This window comes from Aptenodytes patagonicus, chromosome 11 (assembly GCF_965638725.1).
Source record: "Aptenodytes patagonicus chromosome 11, bAptPat1.pri.cur, whole genome shotgun sequence".
NCBI lineage: Eukaryota > Metazoa > Chordata > Aves > Sphenisciformes > Spheniscidae > Aptenodytes > Aptenodytes patagonicus.
The window spans coordinates 24,003,781-24,027,967 of NC_134959.1; the positions used below are offsets into that span (position 1 = coordinate 24,003,781).

At 42.8% G+C, this 24,187-nt stretch overlaps 1 protein-coding gene across 6 annotated transcripts in view; it reads left to right on the forward strand.

Moving 5' to 3' along the window:
* RANBP10 (RAN binding protein 10) overlaps positions 1-24,187 on the forward strand; it is an 87,476-nt gene that overhangs the window by 29,353 nt on the left and 33,936 nt on the right. For all 6 annotated transcript variants that reach the window (XR_012996316.1, XM_076349550.1, XM_076349555.1 and 3 more), the window contains one exon: positions 17,639-17,806. Coding sequence is in view for 5 of the 6 variants with exons in the window: in XM_076349550.1 (XP_076205665.1) it covers positions 17,639-17,806 (168 nt within the window). In the remaining variant the exon portion in view is untranslated. The remainder of the gene's footprint in view (positions 1-17,638; positions 17,807-24,187) is intronic.

The window sequence follows — 24,187 nt, forward strand, 5'->3', positions numbered from 1 at the left end:
AATCGGACAAGGCTCTAGGCAGCCTGATCTAACTCTTAAGCTAACCCTGCTACGAGTGGGAAGTTTGGCTAGAGACCTCCAGATGTTCCTTCTAGCCAGTTTTGTTTTGTTCTTTTTTTCCCCTGTGATTGCCAGGGGATCTTTCTACTTCAAATGTGTTTAAAGAACTTCATTTCCATGTATCAGCTTATGCTTTGGGTTGTCACTTTCTGTGACTCCAATGACAAATCAAGGACCCGTGCTAAAGGACTTGGTCCCAGTGGTAAATATAATAATTATAGAAGATGAGACCTCACCAAATCATCTGATCTGAAGCTAATTCAATTATGCATCAGTCCTGCCTGACAGGTGTGTGTCTAAACCAGTCTTTCATTATCTTTCTGGCAACTTCTTCCAACACTGTCCTTGTGTTGAAAATTTTTCCTGATGACTAAGCTGAATATCCCATGTAGTCTAAGTCCATTACTCTTCGATCATGTGGAGGTGGAGAACAATAAATTTCTTTCCTCTTTGTAGCTGTATACATAAAGACCTCTATCGCTGCTTTGTGGTCTTATCTCTAGACCAAACATCCCTGGCTCTTCACCCTGTCCGTCATGTTTTTTTGATTTGTGACAACTCTTGAGTTGGTCAACTTGTTGACCTTTTCTGAACTCTAACCACTGGATGCATCACAAACATCAGTGTCTTACTCCCTGTAGTAAAAGAAAACATTAAAATTCAGAGCAAGTCCAGGAAGTGGCTCTTATCCCACGCTGCAAACAAGGGCAAAGGATAATCCTTGCCAAGCTTTCACAATTTCTAAGGCTTAAGCAGGGAGGAGAGAGGAAGAAGCTAGGAGAGAGGAAGAAGCTAGATGGTTAACTGGGAAAAGAAGGGCCTTCCCCCTTGGCTTCTAGAGCAACCAGCAAAAGCCCTGAAGTATGGGATTAAATACATGAACAGTATGTGGCAAACAAATAGTCATTCAATCTGTGTTCAAATTCTCCTGGCTAAATCAGCATTTTGGGCACCCAGCTTGATTTTTCTATCTTTAGAAGTAATTTCTGTTAAGTTTGTTTAACTATTTATGTAGCTGATCAAGCTCTGTCTTAAAATACCTTATGGTATTTGTCCTGCTGCAAAGCTCTTCCAGAACTATCCTTAAAAATAGTTGACCAAAACGGCACGTGGGATTTCCATACGGTGTCTTTTAGAGTCTTAATATGGTGGTACTCGCACTTCCTTGTCTCTTCAGTAAATATACTTCAGATGTAACTTTTCTACTCTATTTGCTGTGTTGAGGAAATAGAGGAAATCAAAGTTTTGCTTTTAGTTTAGATGTAACTTTCATTATGTAGACTATCCTTATTGCAACTTGTTGACACGTTAGGAAGGCAGATGGGTGGAAAAAAGGACAAGAAAGCAGTGGCAGTCCAAGCTGCTGACAGTGTAGACTCCATGTGTCAAGGCTGAGCGAGCAGACATCAGGCTATGGGCAGGCTGCCTGTTGTGCTCAGTGCACGTCAGGTTGAAGTAAAGCTACTCATGGTCGATGCCTGTGGAGTGTGTAGGGAACCTTGGAGCACCATGGAGAAACCTGAATTCTGTTCCTCCCCTCTGTTATTATCCATAAGGAAGGCTTAATGCTGTAAAGAAGCATGGAGACATTCAATTTACCTCCCCCTCGACCCCTGTTTTGTTCTTAGTGTTGCTATGGCTTTTCATGGAGAACTTGAGACCACTGAGGTTTCTAGTTAAACCACTCAAATTATTCAAGAATGGCTGGAGGAAGCCTTGTGACTTTTTAGAAGGGGCCTGAGTACTTGCTTTTACATGATCATTGCTTATAGTCCTCTCTTTCTTGCCTCTTTTCCTTGTATTTTCTCCTTGCACTTTGTTGGGTCCTCTTCAGGACTAAGCACCATGGAAACCTTTGAGTACTGTTTGATAGAGTTTTGGGATAAAAGTGGTTATTTGAGTAATTTAATCAAAGTGGTACCAAAATGTATACTTGGTTCAACATTTAATATTTTTTTATGGCAATTTGGATCTGTTTAATGTTACTTCTGCTAGATTGGTAATGGCAATACTGTCTATACCGTGTCCTGCTGGAGTTATTCAATGAAGAGTTACTATATAACCCAACTCTGCTTGCCATTCCACATTTAAACCTTTCCCCTTGCTAGTCAGGAGGAGATTTGACTTGTCAGGAATTTTATTTGTGCAGTAAGTATAACCCAGATTGAATAGTACCCAAAAGCTTCATTTTGGTGTGCTATTTGCGTATAGATAACTGTAGTATCCATAAGGAATTTCAAAAAGACATCACTTATTTAGTACCTGCATAAATTATAGAGTATGGCGATTAATTTTTGTGTGTCAGGTTAAGGAAAATACGGGGTTGATACTGATTTTTTTGAATAAATAATAAATAAATGTGCATTTCCCCCAAAACTGCTTACGGAAACACCTCCAGGACTTAATTACACATGCAGTCCTTCAGCTGGCTGTGCCAGGTCCTATCCACAAATTGCTTACACTTCTGGTACCCTCTCATTTATCCTAGCAAACCAGTTTGTGGGGCTGCATGTGAACTGGGTCATGTAATTGGGTTAATAATAATGGGCGGGGGGCACTGCTTGATTTTGGGGTTGTTATTGGATCTGTTCTGTGGCCCAGTTGATCACACAGGTAGTTCAGGTTGAAACAACTGTGAAACTTTATTCTACAGAAACGCGTGGGTAACAGCGGTCTGAGATTATTTTTGATAGAAACAAATATTACTCTTGCCTAAGATATGTGCTGAAAACCTTAATTAAAGACTGAGCGTCCCCTCCAATTAACAGTTACCCAGCTGATCATGGAGACTGTTTTTTATGAAGGAACATCTTGCTAGGGCATACTGGGCTGAAGCTAGCTTGGCTGGCTGCATCTCTCCAGTTTTTTATCTGTCTCTGCCTTTTTTTCAAGTTGTTTGAAGGTGATGGCTGGATACCTTTTATTTTGGTGGTTAGTCAGATGATATTTGAACTTGATTGGATTGTTGGGGTTTTTTTTTTTTTGCACTGAGCTTTGTTTCATTCAGTCACATAGTAAAGCATTGAAAACAAATGTCAATGAAAGCATATGCTTGTTTTGGTGGTACCTATCTGATACCTTGTAGTCCAAATGATCAAGGGACTGAAGGTTTGTGAAGCTACTGAGCTCAGAAGGGCTGTTAGCTATTATTAGAAGGGCTGTGTGCTAGTAGTGGCAATGCCCGGGCTTATGGAAGGGTGTCATGAGGAAAACTCAAACATGAGTGCTGGAGGAGAATCTTATCTTGGGATATTTCTGGGCTGAATGCTGTGTCTGGTTTGCTGCTGGTGATACATTAAAGAGGCTGGGATGTGCACGCCATGGTTATTAATGCCCTAGAGTACGATGGGATGAGAGCATCTACAGAAATCGTCCTGGTGGTAGTGGAGGAACTCTGAAATCAAAGGACAGTGACTTCTTGCAAAGAAAGTGTATTTTAGAGGAGTCCAGTAGTAGTCTGAAGTAGAGGCCACCAGTTCATTCACAGTAAATCGATGGGGATGCTGTTAATCACTCCAAAGAGGTGTGAAAGATCGAAGCAGAGAGCCTCAGACCTGCAGTGGGTGCAGGAGGAGGGCTATGATCCCACCACTGCTGTCTCTGCCTCCCCAGGCTGAGCAAACCCTACAAATGTATTTTGAGCAAGACACAGTGGAGCATCTAGGAAAGTGTCCTGTTGCTTAAATGCAGGTTACTTGGGAGCAGCTAGCAATGCCAAAAACCTGAGGTTCAGTAGGAGCTGAGGGGATAAAGCAGCCTGAGAACTGCTCCAAAAACTTTACTTGGGTAGCCTTGTTGCTGCCAACTTAACTAGGTTTTGACCTGAAAAAGTAATTTGTATCTGTCTTCAGCATCCTAAGAGGTTATCGGTATGTTTAGAAATTGCAGGTTTTGGTGCTGTGTAATAAAAGAAATGAGAGTGAATTGGGTCAGTCTGTTGGTTCAGCTCCGGAGTTAGTGATCCTTTTGTGCAGAATGGATTTTTAGAGGGATTCCTCACCACTCGAGAGCTCATCCGGACGAATGAAGATTATGGTGGAGCTTAGAACAGTGGTGGATAATAAACATACACACACTGCCAAGAAAAAGGTACACATTACAATAGATTTAAGATTTCTGGCCTTTGTAAGTCAGCGCCTTTTGGATTTGTCTACGCGAGTCTCTTATTTTTTTGGAAGTGGGGTGTATTTTTTAAGTGAACCTCCTGGTTGTCACCACTTGCTGTGCTTTTATTTATATCTTCAGTTGTGCTACCCTTGTTTCTTCTGAACTAAACTGAAAGATGCGCTCCGGGACTGCAGTTAGTGCACTCCAGCCACTAATAACTATTCAGTCCACAGGACAAGGCTAAGTAATGCGAGGTAGCCATCCCCTTTTAAAAGAAATAATTAAAAAAAAAAAATCTCATACTGGAGATATAGTGTCCTGAGACTGGTTGAAACTGGTTGTTTCATTCTCCAAATCTGCTCTTACTGTGCTGCACCATGTCCTATTTTCAAAATAGCGTTTTTTTAAAATTTAAGTCCAAATGAAGGTCATGCTAAAGAAATGGTTAAGAAATTTAGGCTTCTTATAATAAAACAAAAGGATTTCCTTTGAACTTAAGCTTTCACGTATTTTTAGTGTAAGAATTTTTCCCATATGGAATCCATTTCATGTGCTCAGTGTATGTAAAACTTCATCATAGGAAAGTAATTTGAGAAATACTCATTTCCTGTTTATTCTGGGCATCTCTGGTTCATTTATATTGTTTCTTTTTTCATCTTCACTCTCAATTCTATGTGTATGTGGTGCCTGATCAAATTTTAAATGCACTGTGGGTGCCCTGGTGCATCTGTGTTGAAGAATCATGATCTCCAAGTTCCTCTGGCATTACTTAACTCACCCTCATCTTGTTTTCTCTTCCTGCTTCTACTCTCTGCAGGTCGCTAAACACCCTTTAAAAAGGTTGTTCTTTCTCAAAATTGTATGATCTTTATTTAAAAAAAAAATTAAAAGGTTCTGCGTATCTTCATGAGTCTTGTGTTTTATGATTGACCTCTCCACTACCAATCGAGGTCTGCCGAGCTCCACTTAATTGTTCAATCGTCTTCTCTTCATCCCATGTAAGCTTTCTTACTTTCTGGTCAGTTTTCTCAGATCCTAGTCTGCGTGCTGAAGTTGCCTGAACTTGTATGAAAATTCCAGCTTGAACATTGAAATGGATTTGATCCATTTGCTATGAATTAATTCACATGCCATCTTCAGCTCCTAGAAGAACTGGAAGTTCATTCTTTCACATTCTTCAATTTTTCACATATCAATAGTGGGCTTTCTGACAAAGTTTGGATTTGCAAGATCTGAATTTTGGAGGCATCCAAAGTTAAAACTTACCAGTATATGATTAAAAGAATTAACTGGGTGTACTGTGTGTGGGTGCATTGTGGTACGGGAGGGGAAGGTTTTGGACTGAATTTGTGTACAAGGATGGCTGTGATTTTGTTACAAAATACGCGTTGAGTTATATGAATTGATATTTTTGATTAGATTGTGTTGCTAGCGTGTTTGAATAACCTGCATTCAGATCAGCCATTCTTTTAAAATGTGTATTGGAAATCAGTAGTTGCAAGCAAAGATTGTTGGTCTTCAGGCAGGTAGTAGCATTTATCTTTCCTGGGCATGGTGTCTTGCATGTGGCTGGCCTCGTCTGGGGAAACAGCTTTTATGGAGCCTGGCGAAGGTGGTCAGCTCATGTCTTGTTTACCTGTAATCAGCACTAGAAAAAGCTTGATGTCTACAGCACCTGCAGAAGGGAAGTTGCAGGGGCATGGAGGAGTCCAGCTTAGGAAGCCAGAGCTATCTTGTCAGGTAGATCCTTAACCAACTTCCACTACGAACATGCTGTGCAGGAATTGCGAGAAATGCACAAATCTGTATGTTAGTTTATGTACCGTTCCCTTTTTCTTCCCAACAGGTTCTGTTTTTTAGAGTCGTCGTGCTGAAGTGTGGTGTATAGGATCTGTAGTTTAAGTGGATGGACTCATCCGGTTTTTATAAGCTGTCAAGAACAAGCAAAACAAGAAATGCTGAGCTGGCAGTTATATTTGTACCTGGAAGCATGTGCAATTTCTTTCTTTATCCTCATGGCTGCCAGAGTTTCTGTCCCCATGCACTCCTGTGCTCTGCTCGTTAGGTGTGCCTCCCCTAATTAGGTTATCTTGCACATAGCTGGATACAACTTGTTTAGGTGGGACATGTTTTAAAACATGAGCCTTCTGCTAAGAGCTGATACTGGGTGAGTTGGCATGGCATGGAGGAGTTGGACAGATATCTTAAGTGCACTGAATGACACTCGCTGAAGAGTGACAACAGAGTGGTGATGATCAAGACCTCAAATGAGGTCAGACATGACACTCCTCAAATATGGCCAGACCTGACACTCTATCAGATGTGCTCAGAGCTGGAGAGTAACAAAACCAGCTCCTGAACCACAGCATTGCGGTGAATAACCTTCTGAATTTAGGTTAAAATTTAATCTCATGTTTTATTTATGGCTATTTATGTGAAAATTAGGATTGTATAAAGTAACAGTTACTGCCTTTTTTCCCCTTCAGACCCGCTTCAGTTCACATGTTTGCTTGTACTGAGTGTATTGATTGCCCTGTCTGCAGTCAGAAAAACTGCTGCCAGCCGTTTGGTCAGGTTTTTAGGGAGGCATTGTTCTTATTTTCTTTCTTTTTTTCCTTTTGGTCTTTTTAATTGGACTAGCTTTTGGGCACACAGACTTCAGGTTTGAATGGAGGAGGCAGACCGAAAGCTGATCTTTCAGTAACTGTGCTTCACCCTGGAATATTTGGGAAAGTGCTTAGCCACATCATTCAAGCTGAACAAAACCACGAATCAGTATTTCAAGGCAGTAGTCCTGGCCTTGGAAAATTAATCAAAGAAAGTGTTTCCACTGGCTATTAAGTGCTCAGGCATCAGTGTGGGTGAGTAAGAAGTGATTCCTCTCAGGGGTTATGCTGTCCTGTGCTTTTCCATGCCTTGATTTCTGTGCCGTAACTCTTTTGGAGATGGGCTGGCTCCTTGTAGAGGTTCTGCACTCTTCTCAGGCAACGTGTTCCCAGAAAGGTATGATTCAGGTACGTTGGAGCCTGCCTTTGCCTGCAGCTTTCTGTCATCCAGCAGGTTGCGTTGGTTTTGTGCCATGTGAAAACAGAGTTGCCGGAGCGGAGATGGCATTGCGTAGTGGGGTTTGTGATTTGGCTTTTACCAATACTGCAGGCTGCATCTCCAGCTGTAACACAGATTACGGACAATCCAGGTAATCTTAGTGGCAGTTAAGGGTTGACTGGCAATTTAGAGACAGGAATTTATCTGTCAGCAAGAGTTGTAATCAGCACTGCTTGTTTTTCAGATTAAGAAAAAAATCTTTATAGTGGCTGTACCTATTACTTGAGCCTTTCAGATAAAAGATAACATCAACACAAACCTAAATTTCACTACAACTCAAACTGATGGATAGCAGCTATTTTTACTGATGGATAAATATGATCATCTTTAGAAAACCCTGTTGCTTTACCTTAATTGATGTGGAAAGTATTTAAGGAACCTCAGTTTAGAATCTAGAAGGCCTTAACGTCATGAGATGCGCTGCTTCTGGAAGACTTCTCTGTCTATAAGGTCTTGTGTTTATATAAATGTGTTTTGTTCATAATTTTCTTACCTCATTAAATACCATTTTAGGACTTGTTTTTAATAGTAGCTGGATGCTAGCCCCCTGCATTCCGCAGTGAGCTCTAGCATCGCTTTTGGCCGAGTCATTTAATTGCTCTGCCTCAGTGTCTCTGTAAAATGACTCTTGCCCATTACCTTGCAAGATTTTTCTGAAGGTGCCTTAATATTTTATAGCAGTGTTCTTGCCCATCAGCTAAAAGTTGAAAAGTTGGCCTATAAATGAAAATGTGAATTATTTAGTATGATGAGATTTGAAACCTGTGCATGTAATAAGCTTTTGTATCCAACTTGTTCTTTGCCCCTGCCACTTAATAGATAAATGGCAAAACTCCTCATCTGACTTTTTTATATCCCTGTCCTACATTGTTTTGCACCCCTGCACTACCCCCCCCCCCAGTGTGGTGTGTCAGGGAATATAATAGATATAATAGTACAGTGGTGACCCGATCATGCTAGAGAGCTTTTTGAGCCTTGCCTTTGTAGATAGAACCAACCTGTTTTGTAGTTGTGCTTTAACGATGTTGTGCTCTTTACAAGGCTGTAAGTGGCTTGTAGCTTGTCTTGACCTCTCTGGTACAGGGAAGACCAGATCATGTTCTGACTCTGGCAGAAGATGACCCATCAAGCTTCTAAATTAGGAGGGCTTGCCATCTTTATTCATTCAAGGAAGTAGGTTTTTTATCTTGATTACTGTATTCTGTGGTGAGGTGCATGCTAAATAGTAGTGAAATGGATTCATTAACAAATCTCTGGGGCAGGTGGAACAGACCATTCCTGTTGACAAGGTATTGCCTGCGTTGTAGCCATCCAGAGCCTTCTGGTTTTGTTTTTTCTCTTTATGAGTCAATGGGTAATGTCATTTTATATAATTAAGTGTAGACTGTGGTTTGATGTTGGTTTGAAGCCTAGTTAACATGCAGTAGCTGTCAAATGGCAGGAGTTGCTGATCTGGCCTAAAAATCACCATGCCAGATCAATACTGTTAAAAAGGAAATTGCAGAGTGTTACTTTCTGCTTATAGTCTCTGTGGTGGATCAGGCAACACTTGTTAGCACCCACGTTCTGCTGGATCTCCCAAACTCTCGCAGGCCTTTTTAGCTGTCTGTCTTGGAGTCTTTTTGATCTTTGGGTCACTGTGTCCTGTTTTCCTGCTCTCTGTTAATATGAGAGAGATGCTGTGATTTCTCAACCCCCCCCCCCCCCTTGGATGTTTGTCACACTTCAGTCCCTGCCATGAGGATTTGGTCTGAGCTTTGTCTCTTTTACAGTTGCAACTGCAAGTACTTTATTCAAAAGATGGAATAGCCTCTGAGGCAAACCTACAGCCAGGCCTGCCGAGAGCCCTGTGCTCTTTGATTAGCATCGTCTGGCGTTGCTCTGGAGGGGCCAAACTGGCCTTGGATGAATCTGTTTGATCTGCTGGCGACTGGGGTGAGAGGGAGACCCCTGTACAGCAGTCCCTCACTGGGATGTGTCCAGTGGTGTGGTGCACTGCACCGTTACCTTGTACGTGATTCAGTGTGATACTACAAAGACTATGACAGCTGAGCATGTCCAATCCCTACTTTAAGTGGTTTGTCCTCCATGAGGTGAAGTGGTTTTATTTTCTATACACACATTGGTCCAGCAGTGCAGTGTTTGGGCCACTGCTGCATTCAAAGTTATTTTGCCACTTTGCAGAAGAAGTAGAAGCTGTTATGAGAAAGAAGGTGCACAGATAAAAAGTTGGGGTGTTACTAGCAAGGATTTCTTAATTTCCCGGTGCCCCTAGGTAAGTGGGTTTTGTGGACATTTTTTTTTTCTTGACACTTTCTGGGCAGATGTCCAGGCCTTTGAAGTTCTGCCAGGAAGATGCTGTAATATGCTAAGCACGCTGCTCCCTGGTCCTATTCCTGTCCTGTGGCTGGTGTCGTGACTGTACCTCCTCTTATGTGAACCAGCTAGACAGCTATTCCATGCCAGGACCATGCCTCCCCTATTCCCACCACCCCAAATCTATAGCATAGGTTGCTGTGGCCACTGAGCAGCTATTTTTGTAGGCTGGATATGAAAACAAAGATGTGTTGCAACAGTAATAGCTGATTTGATTCTGAAGCATGGTTGAATGAAGAAAAACAAAGCTACCTCCTTGCTCTCACCCAAGCATCTGATATTTGTGCAACTTCACATGGTTTGGCATAAAGGCTATAAAACTGAACTACAGCTGAGATGCTGTAGCACCCCAGATGCTTCTTGGGGCAACAGGCTTTTCTTGACCAGGCATTTAGCTTCTATGGCTGTAGGAGTACAGGGGCTTGCTCAGCCTTCCCTTTGCTAGAGGCAAAGGCATGCTTTCACTGCTCCGGGCTAACGTACACCAAAGTTACATCCACTGGCAGAGCCAAATCCACTGCGAGAGGTAGAGCAATCAATAGAGCGTGGTTCTGCTTCTGCTGTGATAACTGCTTCTTCCCCAAGCTTATTTTTGTCCTGCCCCCTCAGACACCAGTCCCTGCCTGGGACTGCTCTGTCCAGGACATTGTAGAAGCAACTCTGACCAGCAACATCCTACTTCTCCCTGCACCATATTCATCTGTTCAGCCTCTGTTTAATGTACTTTCCCCTCCACTGACATCATGCTCTGCTGCTGCCAAAGACCTGGAGCTGGCTGAGCAACAGCAGCCTGCGCAGTGCAGTGCGTAGAAGTGGCCCTGCCTCCAGCCAGAATGTGGTCCAGCAGCGACTCTGGGCTCTGTAGCTGGCTCCACCCTCAATATCCCATTCCCCAAGCACTCTACAAGCAAAGTTTGTATATCTCTGTCTGCTGGACTTTGGATTCAATAAATCTTATTAAAAGTATTTTGTTTGGTTTATTTCAGTGTGTTTACACAAGTTCTTGTCCCTCTGCGGCTAGTGTTTGCACGCTACTTGCCCTGGCATGGGCAGCTGTAGGAAGCTAGGATTGCTGGCCAGAGGAGTGGGAAGAGGAATGCCCCAGGCAAAACACTGGACAAGAACAGGGAGGGGAGAAAAATGAAAAGTGTTTCAAAATACAAAAGAGAAAGTAGGTACAGGTAAAATTTGTAAAGATGCAGACACTGCAAAGACTGTAGAACAGTCACTGGGGTCTGTCCTGAAGAATAAGCCTCTAAACTCTCACATTGTTGTATCCTGAGTAGACACAAACCTTGTTTACAAATCTGCAGATTCTTTCTGAGGAACTTCCATCTCCTCTTCATATGGCCAAATGCATACTTCACCACCATTACTTACTACTTCAGATGTTTCAGGTTTTCCTGATTGCAGGTCAGGTTACCACTGAATTTGTTGTGAGCAAGGCCCTGCCCTTCGCAGCAGCTTCTGCACCAGATACCGATTACCTTGAATGTATGGGCTGAGCAGCAGTGGAACATGTTTCTCCCCTGGAACATGCATGGGCAGGGAATAGTCCATGTGTCAATGGTAAAGTCCATCTGTCTGCCATCGTTTTAAGCCTGGCAAGCGGCAGAGCAGGAAGAGTCTGAGGTGTCAGGCTATAACTTACTGGAACAACCTTTTTTTCCATGATCACTGGGCCTTGCACATCTGTCCTTTGGCATGCTATCAGAGGAAAGCTCAGTATGGATCCCTGTGAATGTTGCCTTCCCCGTTCTCCTGTGCCCACTGGCAGATCTGGCATGTTTGAACCTTGATGTGCAGGGGGATGTCATTGGTTTGCTTTCTTCTCCACACTCTGGAAGGAGCAGCAGGCCAGCAAAGACATAATGAAAATGTCTTTGGTTGACATAATGAAAGACATAATGTTGACATTATGTAAGACATAATGAAAATTGCTCCTGGTAATTTCCATCAGGGCATCCTGCGTTGCATTGCCTCTGTGTTGTATATGGGCTGGTGCTACACGCTTCCAAGGTTGAGCACCATATTCAGGTCCTGGCGTTCCTAGATGTGTGATGTAGCCATGATGCCAGTTTTACCCAGTGCCTACCAGAAGTTCTGTGTACATTGCTGGCACTCTTGAAATGGAAAGCTAAAATGCTGTGTTATTTCCACAGTGCTAAGAGGTAAATAAATGGTGTCCCAGCCCAATAGTACTGCTTCCCAGTCACTGCTTTGTGACGCAGAGCCCGATCTCGGATATAGAAGTTAGGCCCATCACAGGATCTGCCCAAAAAGTCAAGAGTAAAGCAGGGCTAACGTTGAATGGCCAAGGTGGGATTGGACAGGGATGGATGTAGGATAGTTAGGGGTACTAGTAGCACACTCCATCTCACTCCAATGCTCGCTTAAGAGCAAGCATTTATGAGTTGATCCTGTAACTGTGTCCTGGAGTAACTCAAGTCTTTTCTGCCACATGGTCTGGCATTGCATAATTCTGGACTGTTTATCAAGCAGCAGCAATGGAACTTGCTGTTCATTTTTTTTTCACTGTGCGTTGGGATCAAGGTAGTCTGCCAAGAAGATCAACGTATCTGCTTTTTCTTGTTAGCAGGCCAAACAGAACTTCAGTTTGGTGCTGAACATACAAAAATGTTCTCCCAAGCCCTACTCACGGTTTCTGCTTTTCTTTCTTCCCATTCTCTGATTGATTGCACAGTCTGAGCTATTCTGCATCTGTCTGGCTGTTAATAAATACTATACATATATTTTGGGTTTGGGGGTTGAAGTGTTCAATTCAAAGGGACGTCATTTTAACCTCTTTTTGTTCACTAGCTGCTGAGGTCCTACCTGTGGAGTGGTTCTGCCTGTATATTTGCATGTTCAAAGTGCAGTTGTCTTCAAAATGAGCTGTAGTGAAAACAGGAGCCTTAGGAGGCAGGATGTTTCGGTTCTGCTTTGACCACTGCCACAGGCCAGGTGGCCAAATCCTTTCTGTTCTCTGCCTGTCTCCCCTTTTTAAAATGATTTTGTGCTTTTGAAGAGAGGATGGGGAAGGAAAAGGAAGGAATGAGTGAACTGTGCTAACTGGACCCTCCAGCCGCTCTAGCTCACTAGATTTCAGTCTATAGAGTATGGTCCTTTGGGGGTCCGTGATCTCCTTTTTATAAGACAAAGAAAAGCACATTTTCCAGTCTTGTCCAGATTTCTGAAATTTTGTGAGGAATCTGCATTTGAGAGTTTTTAGACTTGGTCAACTGCATATAGGTGTGAAGCGTCCATTGCTCTAGATGTCAGCTATCACTAAGAGACTGAAGTGGGATGTTATTTAAACCCCACAGCCTTGTTGGAATGAGTTACCAGTCAGAAACTGTTCGTGCATGGGTACTCCCAGGGTTTTCTTAGAAGCAGCTGCCTGCACCTCGCTAGCCCAGGATGGACTGCTCTAGCTGTTGAGGACTGCGAGGTGGAAGGTGCTGAAGAGGAGCTGTGGGAGTGAGCTGAGGCTGAGCGCACCGGCCGTGAGATGGCAGATGAGAATCTGTGCAGAGAGCGCATTGTCACAAGAGTGATGATGCGTTTTGGAGTGATTACAATAGCTTTATGGAAACATCAGTTCAGTGGTAAAAAAGATCATAAAGGGGAAAGTGCTAGGATTAACTTGCAGAGGGCTAGGGAACAGTACAGAGAACAACTACAGCCTGCTTCCCTTCTCCACGGTGCACTTTCATCTCCATTCTCAAAAGCAACACTATAAATCCAGAAAAGGTTCGGATGATGATGGTCAGAAATGCAGGGAATAGCTAAATAAGCCAGGAGTCATCAGTCTGGAAAAGGGATGATTATGGGGGATTTTTTTAGAGGTCTATATAATGACGTGTGTTCTGGAGAGACTGAATACATAGTTTTCCACCTTCTCCAGTGCAAGAACTACAGGGTATCAAATACGAGTAGTAGGAGGCACGTTTTCTTGCAGCTTGCAGTTATGCTGTGAAACTCCTTGTTGCAGGATACAGTGGATGGTATGAATGTTTACATGTGCTTAAAGGAGGATTGGGCAATTTAATGGAAAGAAAATCCTTTGAGGATGAACACAATCTCCCTCTGGCTCAGTATGTCTCCGTGCTGCGGGTGGTTGGAAAGTGGTAACGCTGTTCAGTAAGAGCGTGATACGTGCATGTCCTATGCTTATGCTGTCGCGCTTCTTGAAGAGGATCCTAATCTGGGTTGACCCCATATCCCGTATGGCCAGCCTTTTTAAGAACATGCAGCTAACATCTCATCTCTGCCTTCTGGGTCACAACAGTGGCTTCTGGAAGTACTTGAGTACAAGTGGTACAAAGGTTGAAATGTCCGGAGAATTTGCAGATGTAAGTGTGGGGAAGGCATAGAGGAAGTCTGATTCAGCCCTTATTAAAACAGTGTTAGATTTTGTAAAGGAAGAAGCTGTTGAGTAACTGGAGGCGCGAATAGTATCGTAGGAGTCAAAGAAAAGGTTGTAATATCATAGACCTATTACTAGGTGGCGATAGTAAATTGTTAATGATGCAGAAAAGTCCCAAGTTTTAAGCAAGTGTTTTTGGATTTGGGAAGAAGTTGGAGGACGTATTTGCAAAATACATGTGAAGAGTTACTCCTCACTCTGCTGGTTATCCAAGATAACGCCAAACACTTTTGACAGGGATACGCTATTTAAATCAATAGGCCCAGATAACTTTGACCTAGAAGTATTGGAAGTGCTCATTGTTATTTTTAATTCAGATTATTAGGAAATTTCGGAAGACTGGCTGAAGTTGGCCAGTGCTGGAATGACCTGTATGCTATTGCCCTCATGTTTATTCTGGGCAGAATTTTAGAAATACTGATACACGTTGTTCAATTAATAAATAACTAAAGGTTAGGCATATAATTAACACTACTCAGCTTATGTTTATGGTGACTACAGTAAGTTCTCTGAAACAAATCTGGCTTGTTTTTTTAAGATGACCATGGTGATTTGATAAGGCTGACAGTCTAGTTTTAAAACACTTAGTGTTGTGTCAGGTCCAGATTCAGCACTACACAACATTTGAGTTGAAAAAGTTAACTCTGTGTATCATTAGCAAAGTGCCGGGTGAGCGAGATTTCTTTAACTGGTGATATTAGTGGCTGTCTGTGGAGAATAAGATTAAAATCAAGCTTTTTCCAGGCACTGTTGCAATATATACCACATTTGGCACTGTCCTCAAAGCCTTTATACAGTCACTTCTCATTGGGGTTCATCTCATCAATGCGTTCATCACCACCTTTGGTACAGCAAGTACTGATACTGCAAAGAACAAGTCTTGCAGGAGCAGGAGGAGGTTTTTTTCAATAGGATCAGTCGTGATCTGTAGGTAACGAAACCTTCTTTTTCTTATACTACAGAACCTGTAGCGTCTGCATTGGCACAAGTATTTTGTGAAATTGTCCTCACAGTTGGGCACGCTGTTGCATTTCTCACGGTAGCCCTACCTGGTGCATGATGTGTAAGCATCTGACTACTTAGGTGTAATTGATGCCAGGTTCTTACTAAATGCATTGTAATGCCAGGAATGTTTTTTATGTAGAAGAGTTAGAAGTTTGTATTTGGATTGTGTTAAGTAGCTTAGAAGATAAACTGATTAGAGTTATAATCTGAAGTTGCAAAGCAGCTTCATTAGAGATGTTCTGAACTGACACACATGTAACAGGTCTGTGTTTGGGGAGACTAAAATAATAAATCAGCAATGGCAGTCTTTCACAGACCAGCAGCAGAGAAAATAAAAGGGATAGTGGAAAGGAGCCATAGTGTTAAAAACTCAGTATTTCAATGATATTTTTACTGGGTGGAGTCGTAGAAGTGGAAGTTTGACAACAGGCTCTAGAGCCCCTATCATTCCCTCCTTTGTTTTTGGCAACCCGATTTGGCACCGTTTTTGAGCTTGCTGAGGGTGCTGTCTGTGCTGTTGTCCCTCTCTTTCATGAAGACATTAAACAGGACTGGTGCTACTGTCAACAGCTTGTTTGGAGCTGGTCCTAGGGAAGACGGAGCTGACTCTTGGGACATCTCAGTCTGTTCCTGTGGGTGTGTGGATTTAAAAAAGGAAATTATTCACCATTTCTAGACTAGGATTTGCTAGTAGTCCTTCACACCTTTCACTCCCAAACTTTGCCCTGAGGTCCAAAATCTTGGACCATGGCATGTTTCAGTCTTGCTCCATGTCCTGACTTTCCTGTTGGCATTCATGTGGTGTGGTGCAATAAACGGAGGACCTTGGGCACACACTGAATGTTTCATGCTTTTCTGAGAAACCCTGAGCATGTGGGTCCGCTGATGATAAGATACCTGACTGCGTGTAGCTGAGCACCATTTTACGGGATTAAATTTCTAGTGCCCTCATGTTGTTGTTTTTGTAGGAAAATCATGGCTTGCAGAAGTGCTCCAGCCCACCTTCACAGGGCTCCTCTCTGTGGTTTGCAGCGTGCTCAGTCTTTTTTTGCCTTGCTGCAGAATGTGTGCTTTCTACTTTTTAACCCCTCTCCTCTCATGGTCTTTGCATTTCTTCTGTAGTCCTTTTGCCAAAACGCTTGCTCCGCATTTAACAGATGCTGCACTACCCTTAGGTTGTATGAGGTCAGTAGGTGGTCAAAGCACCTTCTTTTGCTTCCGCTTCATTTGGCACGGTCTGCTTAAGGATCCAACTGTATCCGTTTAAAACACAGGTGGTTGTTATTAATGTTGTGTCTATCTCAGGCTTTTTGACAGAAGTACATCTCTCTGTGAGATGTGGTTTTGATTGTGTAATTCATAGGAACGCTCCAAAGAGCTGGAGGAGATCCTGAGTCTTCTTGAAGTCTTATTATAAGACAGAGTGTGTCATGCTTTCTTTAAATTCTCTGGGAAGAGGACTGTTCCTCATGACTCCCTACCTGCTGTAGCTGGTCTCCTAAGAGAGGAAGGGATAAGCCATCTTGAGCAGTAGTGGCAACTGAAGTTGGCAGGTATGGGTTAGTAGATTCAGGTGGCATTCGCTGCATCACTTTGTGGCCACAACCATGGGAGCGCTGTCCTCTCCTCTGCAAGAGGGAAGTGAGAGTTCTGAAAAGAGAAGACCAGCGTGTTGCCTGAAGAGCACTTCAGCTTTTAAAGGATGGATTAATCTCTCTTCTTTGCAATAGTTCGCAGTTATATCTGGCCTTTCGACACGTAAGAAATTCACAAAAGAATTTACAACAGAATTGGGATAGAACAGAACAAAATCAGGAACTCAGAATGATGGAATTACTGTAAGATGTAGGAAAGAGCAAGTGGGCAGGGTGCAATCCCTGAGCCCAGCTTTAACCCTAGGCACAGTGTTAACTGGCAGAAGAAATCAAAGATATTAATGTTAGAATTGACCACTTTGAAAATTGCCCATTGACATTTAAGGGTTGTGTTTTAAGCTGTCCACAGAATGGGAAATGCTGTTGCCCAAGGGGAACACAGAAATCCTTATAAACTGTTAGAAGGGAAATGTAAATGTGAGAGTGCAAAAGTTGCCTCAAGCCATTCAGTTACGCCTGTGAGCAGCACTTACGGACAAAGCTGCAATTGGACGAGAATTATTTTATTAAATGGTTTTGCTGGAAGATTGTGTTAGTGGGAAACACAAATGTTTTACAATGAGGAGCTTGTTTCACCGCAGGCAAGTTAAAACAGAAACAGGGTTTTAATGATTTTTTAACATAAAAAAATCTTTGTTTGGCAAAATGACTTTTGGCAATCTGTTCTTTTTATTATTTCTCACAAGGGACAAATGAGGTTAAAACCCAAATGATGTGTTATGATTGATGGTCATTAATTTCTTTTCAGTTACTGGTATGTGAAAATTAATATTGGGATGAATCAGGAGTGGGAGTCAAAATTTCAGATTTCCTGCCAGAAAATTGTGTCCCTAGAGCTGGAATTGCCATGTCGTTCTGCTAAACTGGCTTCTTTGCTGACCTGTTCTTTTGTCTTTTGCAGGATGGGATAAACATTCTTATGGGTACCATGGTGACGATGGGCACTCCTTCTGTTCTTCGGGGACAGGACAGCCCTATGGCCCTACATTCACCACTGGAGACGTGATCGGCTGCTGTGTTAACCTTATCAACAATACCTGCTTTTACACAAAAAATGGGCACAGTTTAGGTAAGTAAAGAAAGGTGTTCTCAGGAGAGGGATGCTCCTGCCCTGCTCTCGCTGCTGCTGTTTACTCTAATACTTTGCATGTGTTGTAACTCTTGTCCCACACTTGTGGGTAAGGTTTAAGGAATGGGAGAGAAAACGAGCACTAAGCAGCAGTCAGGAGATGTAAATTGGCTCCAAGTCATAAATACTTCCAGCACGTAAAATGGTTTCTGTGCTGCTCCATTTGTTTCAGTAGTTTAGGATTGCATCCCCAGCTTCTGCTCCTTCCCTCTGCTACTGCACAGCCTGTGGGAAGGTTGGGTAAGATGGCTAATGGCTGGGCAACAGGGAAATAAAGAAGTGGGAAGTTTAGTCAGTGTATTATTCAACTGACTACAAAGTCACTGTATCAGTGTCTTTTCACTTTTTAAAGGGACTTGTCCATCTGTAAGCCTTAACACGTTGGTCCAGGCATTCCCAAAGCTAGACATTAATTCATCATAAGAAGTCTTACTTAAGCACTGACCTATAATTTGGTTCATTCCACAGTTGTTTCAGTAGTTCCTCTAAAGTTAAGGACTTCAAAGTTTTGCCCCAAGGAATATCTCACAGATGTTTTCCAGGCATCCATCGTGTCTGATTTGTCTAAAATAGAAAGTTGTGGCCATTTTCACCTAAAATATCTTTCCCTTGGATGACATTCTCCACCCTGGATAAATTCTTGTAAATTTTTTTTTTTGTCACATAAGACAAAATGCAGTAAATTTTGATAAGTTAATCTCATTTTTTGCACTGGAATTCATTTGGTTTGGTAGGGACAGGCACTCCTTTCCTTTGCTTCTCCTTGCTGTGTCAATTCTACTTTGTTGAATTCAAGATGAAGAAGCTGGTAGAAAAATACCCCACTCAAAACATTTATCAGAACAAAAGCTGTTTTGAGTTACCGTCTGGGCTGAAGGGAGGAGTGGGATTGGAGTGCAGTGTGTGTCTGGAGAGTACGTAATTTCTGGTGAGCTCTTGGGAAAATTACTGGGCTCCGCTGTACAAGAGAGAGATGGACATACTGGAGAGAGTCCAGCGAAGGGCCATTAAGATGGTTAGGGGACTGGAGCATCTCTCCTAAGGGGGAAGGCTGAGAGAACTGGTACTGTTCAGCCTGGAGAAGAGAAGGCTCAGGGGGGACCTCATCAATGTATGTAAATACCTGAAGGGAGGCTGCAAAGAGGACGGAGCTAGACTCTTCTCAGTGGTGCCCAGTGCCAGGACCAGAAGCAGTGGGCACAAACTGAAACACAGAAGGTTGGCACAAACTGAAACCCAGGCGGTTCCCTCTGAACATCAGGAAACACTTTTTCACTGTGAGGGTGACTGAGCACTGGCACAGGTTGCCCAGAGGGGTTGTGGAGTCTCCATCCATGGAGGTATTCAGAAGTCACCTGGACACGGTTCTGGGCAACCAGCTCTGGGTGGCCCTGCTTGAGCAGAGGGGTTGGACCAGATGACCTCCAGAGGTGCCTCCAACCTCAGCCAGTCTGTGATTCTTTGAAAATAGCATTCTATGCTACAGGTATAGCAGAGAGATGGTTCTGAGATGCGGGCTTTTCCCCCTCAAATCTCAAGAAGGATCCTTCCTCTGAGGCAGATGCAGAAAGGCCTGGTGCTCATGCAGACAGAACTTCTTTTGGAAATTTGTTTTCAGTTTTCCTCTAATTTCATACCCACCATTCGCTCATTTATGAAGGGATGGTTGCCTAGAAATGAGGCATGTGCCTTCTGAGAAGCATTCTAGATTGAGCCTGTGACCGTGCATTCAGCAGCTAGTCCTGATGCTTTGCAACACATCAAGAGGTCTTCAGCCCTGAATGGAAAAAAAATTTCTTTGAGCATCCTTTGAGACTTGTTTTTAACATTCTAATTTTATAAATGGAGCCTTGATCAGAAGCCCAGTGGGGAGCTGCTCAGAGTTGAGTGTCTGATCAGGCTTCTTTTTTGAAATTATAACTATTTATCAGCCAGACCATGTGTGATGTTGGGGGACTCTAGTGAAGACTTGTGGTTTACTACCTAGTGAGATCAGTCACTAGTGGAGACACTAGGAGTCATTTGTAGTCCATAAGTATTAGTTAATTTCTAATAGCTGGATTATTCTAAATTTAACTCATAATCTGTGGACATTGCCCTCATCAGTCCTGTATGGGGAAGAGAAATAGAGATATGAAAGCAACAGCTGATGGTGTAGAGCAGGAGCTGTTGCTTAGGAATGAGACAAGTTCACCATACACAGCAACTAAGGTGCTGAAATAGTTAAAAAGATTTCACAAAATCTCTCATTTTAGTTGCTGTCCTTGATTCATAGTATGTATTTACACAGAAGTAGTGTAGTGGTTTGTGCTGTGCCCCTCCGGCTGTTTTCCTTTGTTTGAGTGGGTGATTTTCCAGCTTCACTGGTTTTTAGCCTGACAGTGCTGTTATTTTCATCACAATGGAAGTGTAACGGTCTGGAAGAGGCCAGGTCTTCTATTTAACGAATACAAATTTGTTCATTTGAAATTTAATTTCTTTTTAGCGACCAGGAGTCTGCAGAGTAGAAGGGGTGTCGGTTGAAAAGGTGTCCCTTGCTCCGTCCTCCGTTCTGTTCGCAGGGCCGTGTTGTGCCTGGGTGTCTGGGCAGATGAAGCCAAACAAAGAGCACAGTCCAGTAACTTCTCTATTGCATTTCATCGTAACCATCCTCTGATTCTTTGCCTCGTGTCCTGCTCAGAGATTTGTTTTGTTGGGGACATTTGGAGGTCTTTGCAGCAATGAAGTTGCCTGGTCTTCCTTTCTTGATTTTTAGCGCTCCTTTTCCATCAAAGATGGGTTTTTTTGGGTGGAAAGCTTGTGTTTTCTAATCTTACGTTGAGTAATCCCTTGGGGAGCAGCCTACCCCAGCGGTGAACAGTGCCAGTGGGAAGAAACAGGAAAGGAAGGGAATTAAATTACACCATGCTTAGAGAACAACAGCCGATTGTAAGCATTGCTGTCTCCTGGGTATCCTCATCTTGGGCCCTTCAGATGTATGGTACAAGACGTGAAATGCATGAGAAAATTGTAGGTAGGAGACTCTCCTGAGCGTTCACAACTGGCTCATTCGTGTACCAGCTTCTCTTTGAACTGTAGTGCCATAATGGTCGTACTCAGAGATGAGAGATGATGTGGTTAGAAGAGACAGTGATGGAAGTACTAGGGAGTTGCCGGCCATCAGTCATTGCTGGGCTGACCCCCCCAAAAGCTGCTGGAAGATTTTACTGTCTTTTTACAAAAGCAGAATGAAAACCTCAGCTGGGAAGGCTCTTGTTAAGGGCCAGTAGTGTCTATTTGTGCCATTGATAGAGAAACACAACATTCAAGAGAAGTGCTTCCCGTTGAATGTTGAGGAGAGCGTGTTTGAGCCCCGTAAGACCACAGATCCACAGTCATCTGGCTGTTACACAGCTTCTCATGAGCACTGGACAGGTAGATGTGAGAGAGGGGGTGAGGCAGGTCTCAGCAGAGGAACCAAGACCAGGTGGAGGCAGGAGCAATGATTTGTTTGAAAGTCAGAACACTTTCTGCCCTAGTGGAAGCATCTCCATGAAGGTCTCAAACATTTCATGATACTTATGCTAACCTGAGAATCTCATTTCTGCGTTGTGTAAACCCGAGATTTACCAGGAAGGAGATGAATGTGCTTTTTCTTGATGTTCCTTGACACAAAGCAGCTGAAGCTGTATATCTCTTCTCTTAGGAAATTAGGTCATTATGTAATCCTGCTGCAGATATAAAAAATATTCATGAGACTATTCAGCCCCTTTGTGATGCCAGTTAGCTTGACAGCAGGGTTTCAGGGCCCTGCCTCTGGGCATTTGAATTTGTCTTGCTTTTAATGGAATTACTGTAGCTTTGTCTTTCCCTAAAGATGATATTATCTCTTCACCATTTCTCTCTTCACCATTTCATCTCTCCTTTTCATCTGTTAATTAGACACCCCCCCTTTGTTTTCCTTGCAATTTCTCCTGTTGCTTAACTATGATCTTCCATTGTCTCCATACTTTTCCATTTAATCAGATCCATCAGGAGCACTGTATAAGAACTGTTTTCTTGGCCATCACAAATTCTGGATTTTCTGGCTGGAGCTAAGTCTTGAACTTTGTTTGGAGACATCACTGTTGAAACTGTTTGACATCGTATGTAGACTTAATTCTCTGTTTTGGAAAACGTCTTGAATGTCTTCTGGCTGCTGCTGAAATGCTTTTGACAAGTTCTGAGCAGAGTCCTGGCAGTAAAAAACATGATGAGATGTGGCTAGAAGTGTGGTGAAGGTGGATTAGGAGAAAAAGAGGGAGAAATGTGAGAAATGTCGGGGCTCCAGCCATTAAGCAGAGAGTCTTCGATGTAGAAAATGATAGGGGAATGTGACCTCTACAGGTCTCTGGGATTAAGTGGATGAGTTCACTCAGGGACTAATGTACCAGTGTTTCAGATCTCAGACTTTGACAGCAGACCAAGGTAAATGGAGCAGCAGGGCTATAAAAAGTGCATGCAACCCTCTGAAGTCTTGGCACAGAAAATTTCCGTAGTCTGTCTGAGTTCTAGTGCAGGCCCTTGGAAAGACCAAGATAACCTGTAAAGTAAAATACCCATTCTGCAACCAGTTTAGAGATTAACGGGAACGTTAGGGATAATGAAGAAATCCGCTTGTCACAGAGATCCACAGATGTCCATCCCAGATTTAATAGGTTTGTCCTCAAACCTTCAAATGAAGTTTGCAGAGAGCAAGAGCTTTGGGAGGTTTAAAACAAGACTTCAGATGAACCAAATTTAAAAAGAATGGAAAATATCAAACTTGGCTATAGCCTTGTTTCTCTGTAAGAACAATTTTACCCAAGTGGCTTGATTGGAGTATAACTGTTTCCAAGAGCACGTGGAGCTGCGTGGGTTTAATAGTGCTTCTTCTCAGCAGCAAGTTGTAGAAGTATTCAAGTATTTCATTGGTTGACATTTCCTAGTCTACTCTTTAAGATGCCCGTCTTGCTGAATGTGTTGTTGCTTATTGCAATCCATCAACACTGCTTTTGCATTCTCTGAATTATGGTCACCTAAACGGATACTGGAGGAGTACCCTGCCATATACAAAGTGGAGTGTTGTGGCTGATCACCCAAATGTATGTTGTCTCGTGCAAACTGAATTCTGAAATGTATTGTGAAGAAAATGGCCAACTGTGAGGCAGACAGGATGGTTATTGCCGGGTGGAGGGTAGAGTTGGGCTAGAAAGTCCTCAAGCATGTTGTATGCTTGGGGATGCATATAAGTGCATGTTAGTCATGGAAAGGTGAAAGTCCTTTGATTAGATAGCAGATGAAGGTGTCGATCACACTGTCCCCCAGCACTGAACCTTCATTTCATGTCTTTATATCACTGCCTTGATGATCAGGTTAACATTGAGGCCTTACAGGAGAGGCTCTTCACATGCTCGCTCACGCTTCCTGGCTTCTTGAGCTGTCCAGTTCTTATGTCTTTAAATTTATGAAGTTTGTTATTTTAAATTGGATCCAGGCTTTGGAGGTGCTGCAGAGGAAAAGCGTAGTTTCAAATTTGGCTGCCTACTTAGAGCTGTGATTCTTTCGCTTTCTGCTGTTGACTTTGTTGGATGCAGGTGTGTAGCAGTACAGTTTCAGGATGAACTCTCTAAGCAAACATATTTGTGCAACAGATGTAGTTTTGTACGCATAAAGCACTTTATTGGTCTTAGTTATGTAATAGAGGATGCAAAACATATACATGCCTTAATTTAAAGGCAGTGTAATAAGTTATATGTAGAATAACTCTATGATTCTATATATTCTATATATTTTCATTGGGAGGGATTTCTGGAGGTCATGCTGAAAGCAGGACCAACTAGATCACATTACTCAGAAACTTGTCAAGTTTTTACTGTCTCCAAGAATGGAGATCCCCCAGGGGGCTTTTCTGGTCCCCTGATTCAGTGTTTGACCACATTCATACGGAATTTTTCCCCCCTAATATCAAATCAGAATTTCCCATATTGCAACTTGTCTCTGTTGCCTCCTGTGTCCTGTCACCATGCATCTCTGGGAAAAGTCTGGCTCTGTCTTTCCTGCACCCTCCCATTAGGTAGTTGTAGGCAGCAATAAGTGTCTGAACAACCCCTGAATAAGACTGAACATCCCAGTTTCCCATAGCTTCTCTTCATCTTGTTGGCCTCTGCTGGGCTCACTCCAGTTTTGCTGTCTGCCTTGTATTGGAGAGCCCAAAAGTGAACATCATACTCCCAAGTTTAGACACACAAGTGTTGAAGAGAAGGGAGCAATCCCTTCCTTTAACCTACACTCTTACTAATACAGCCCAGCTTGCTAATACAG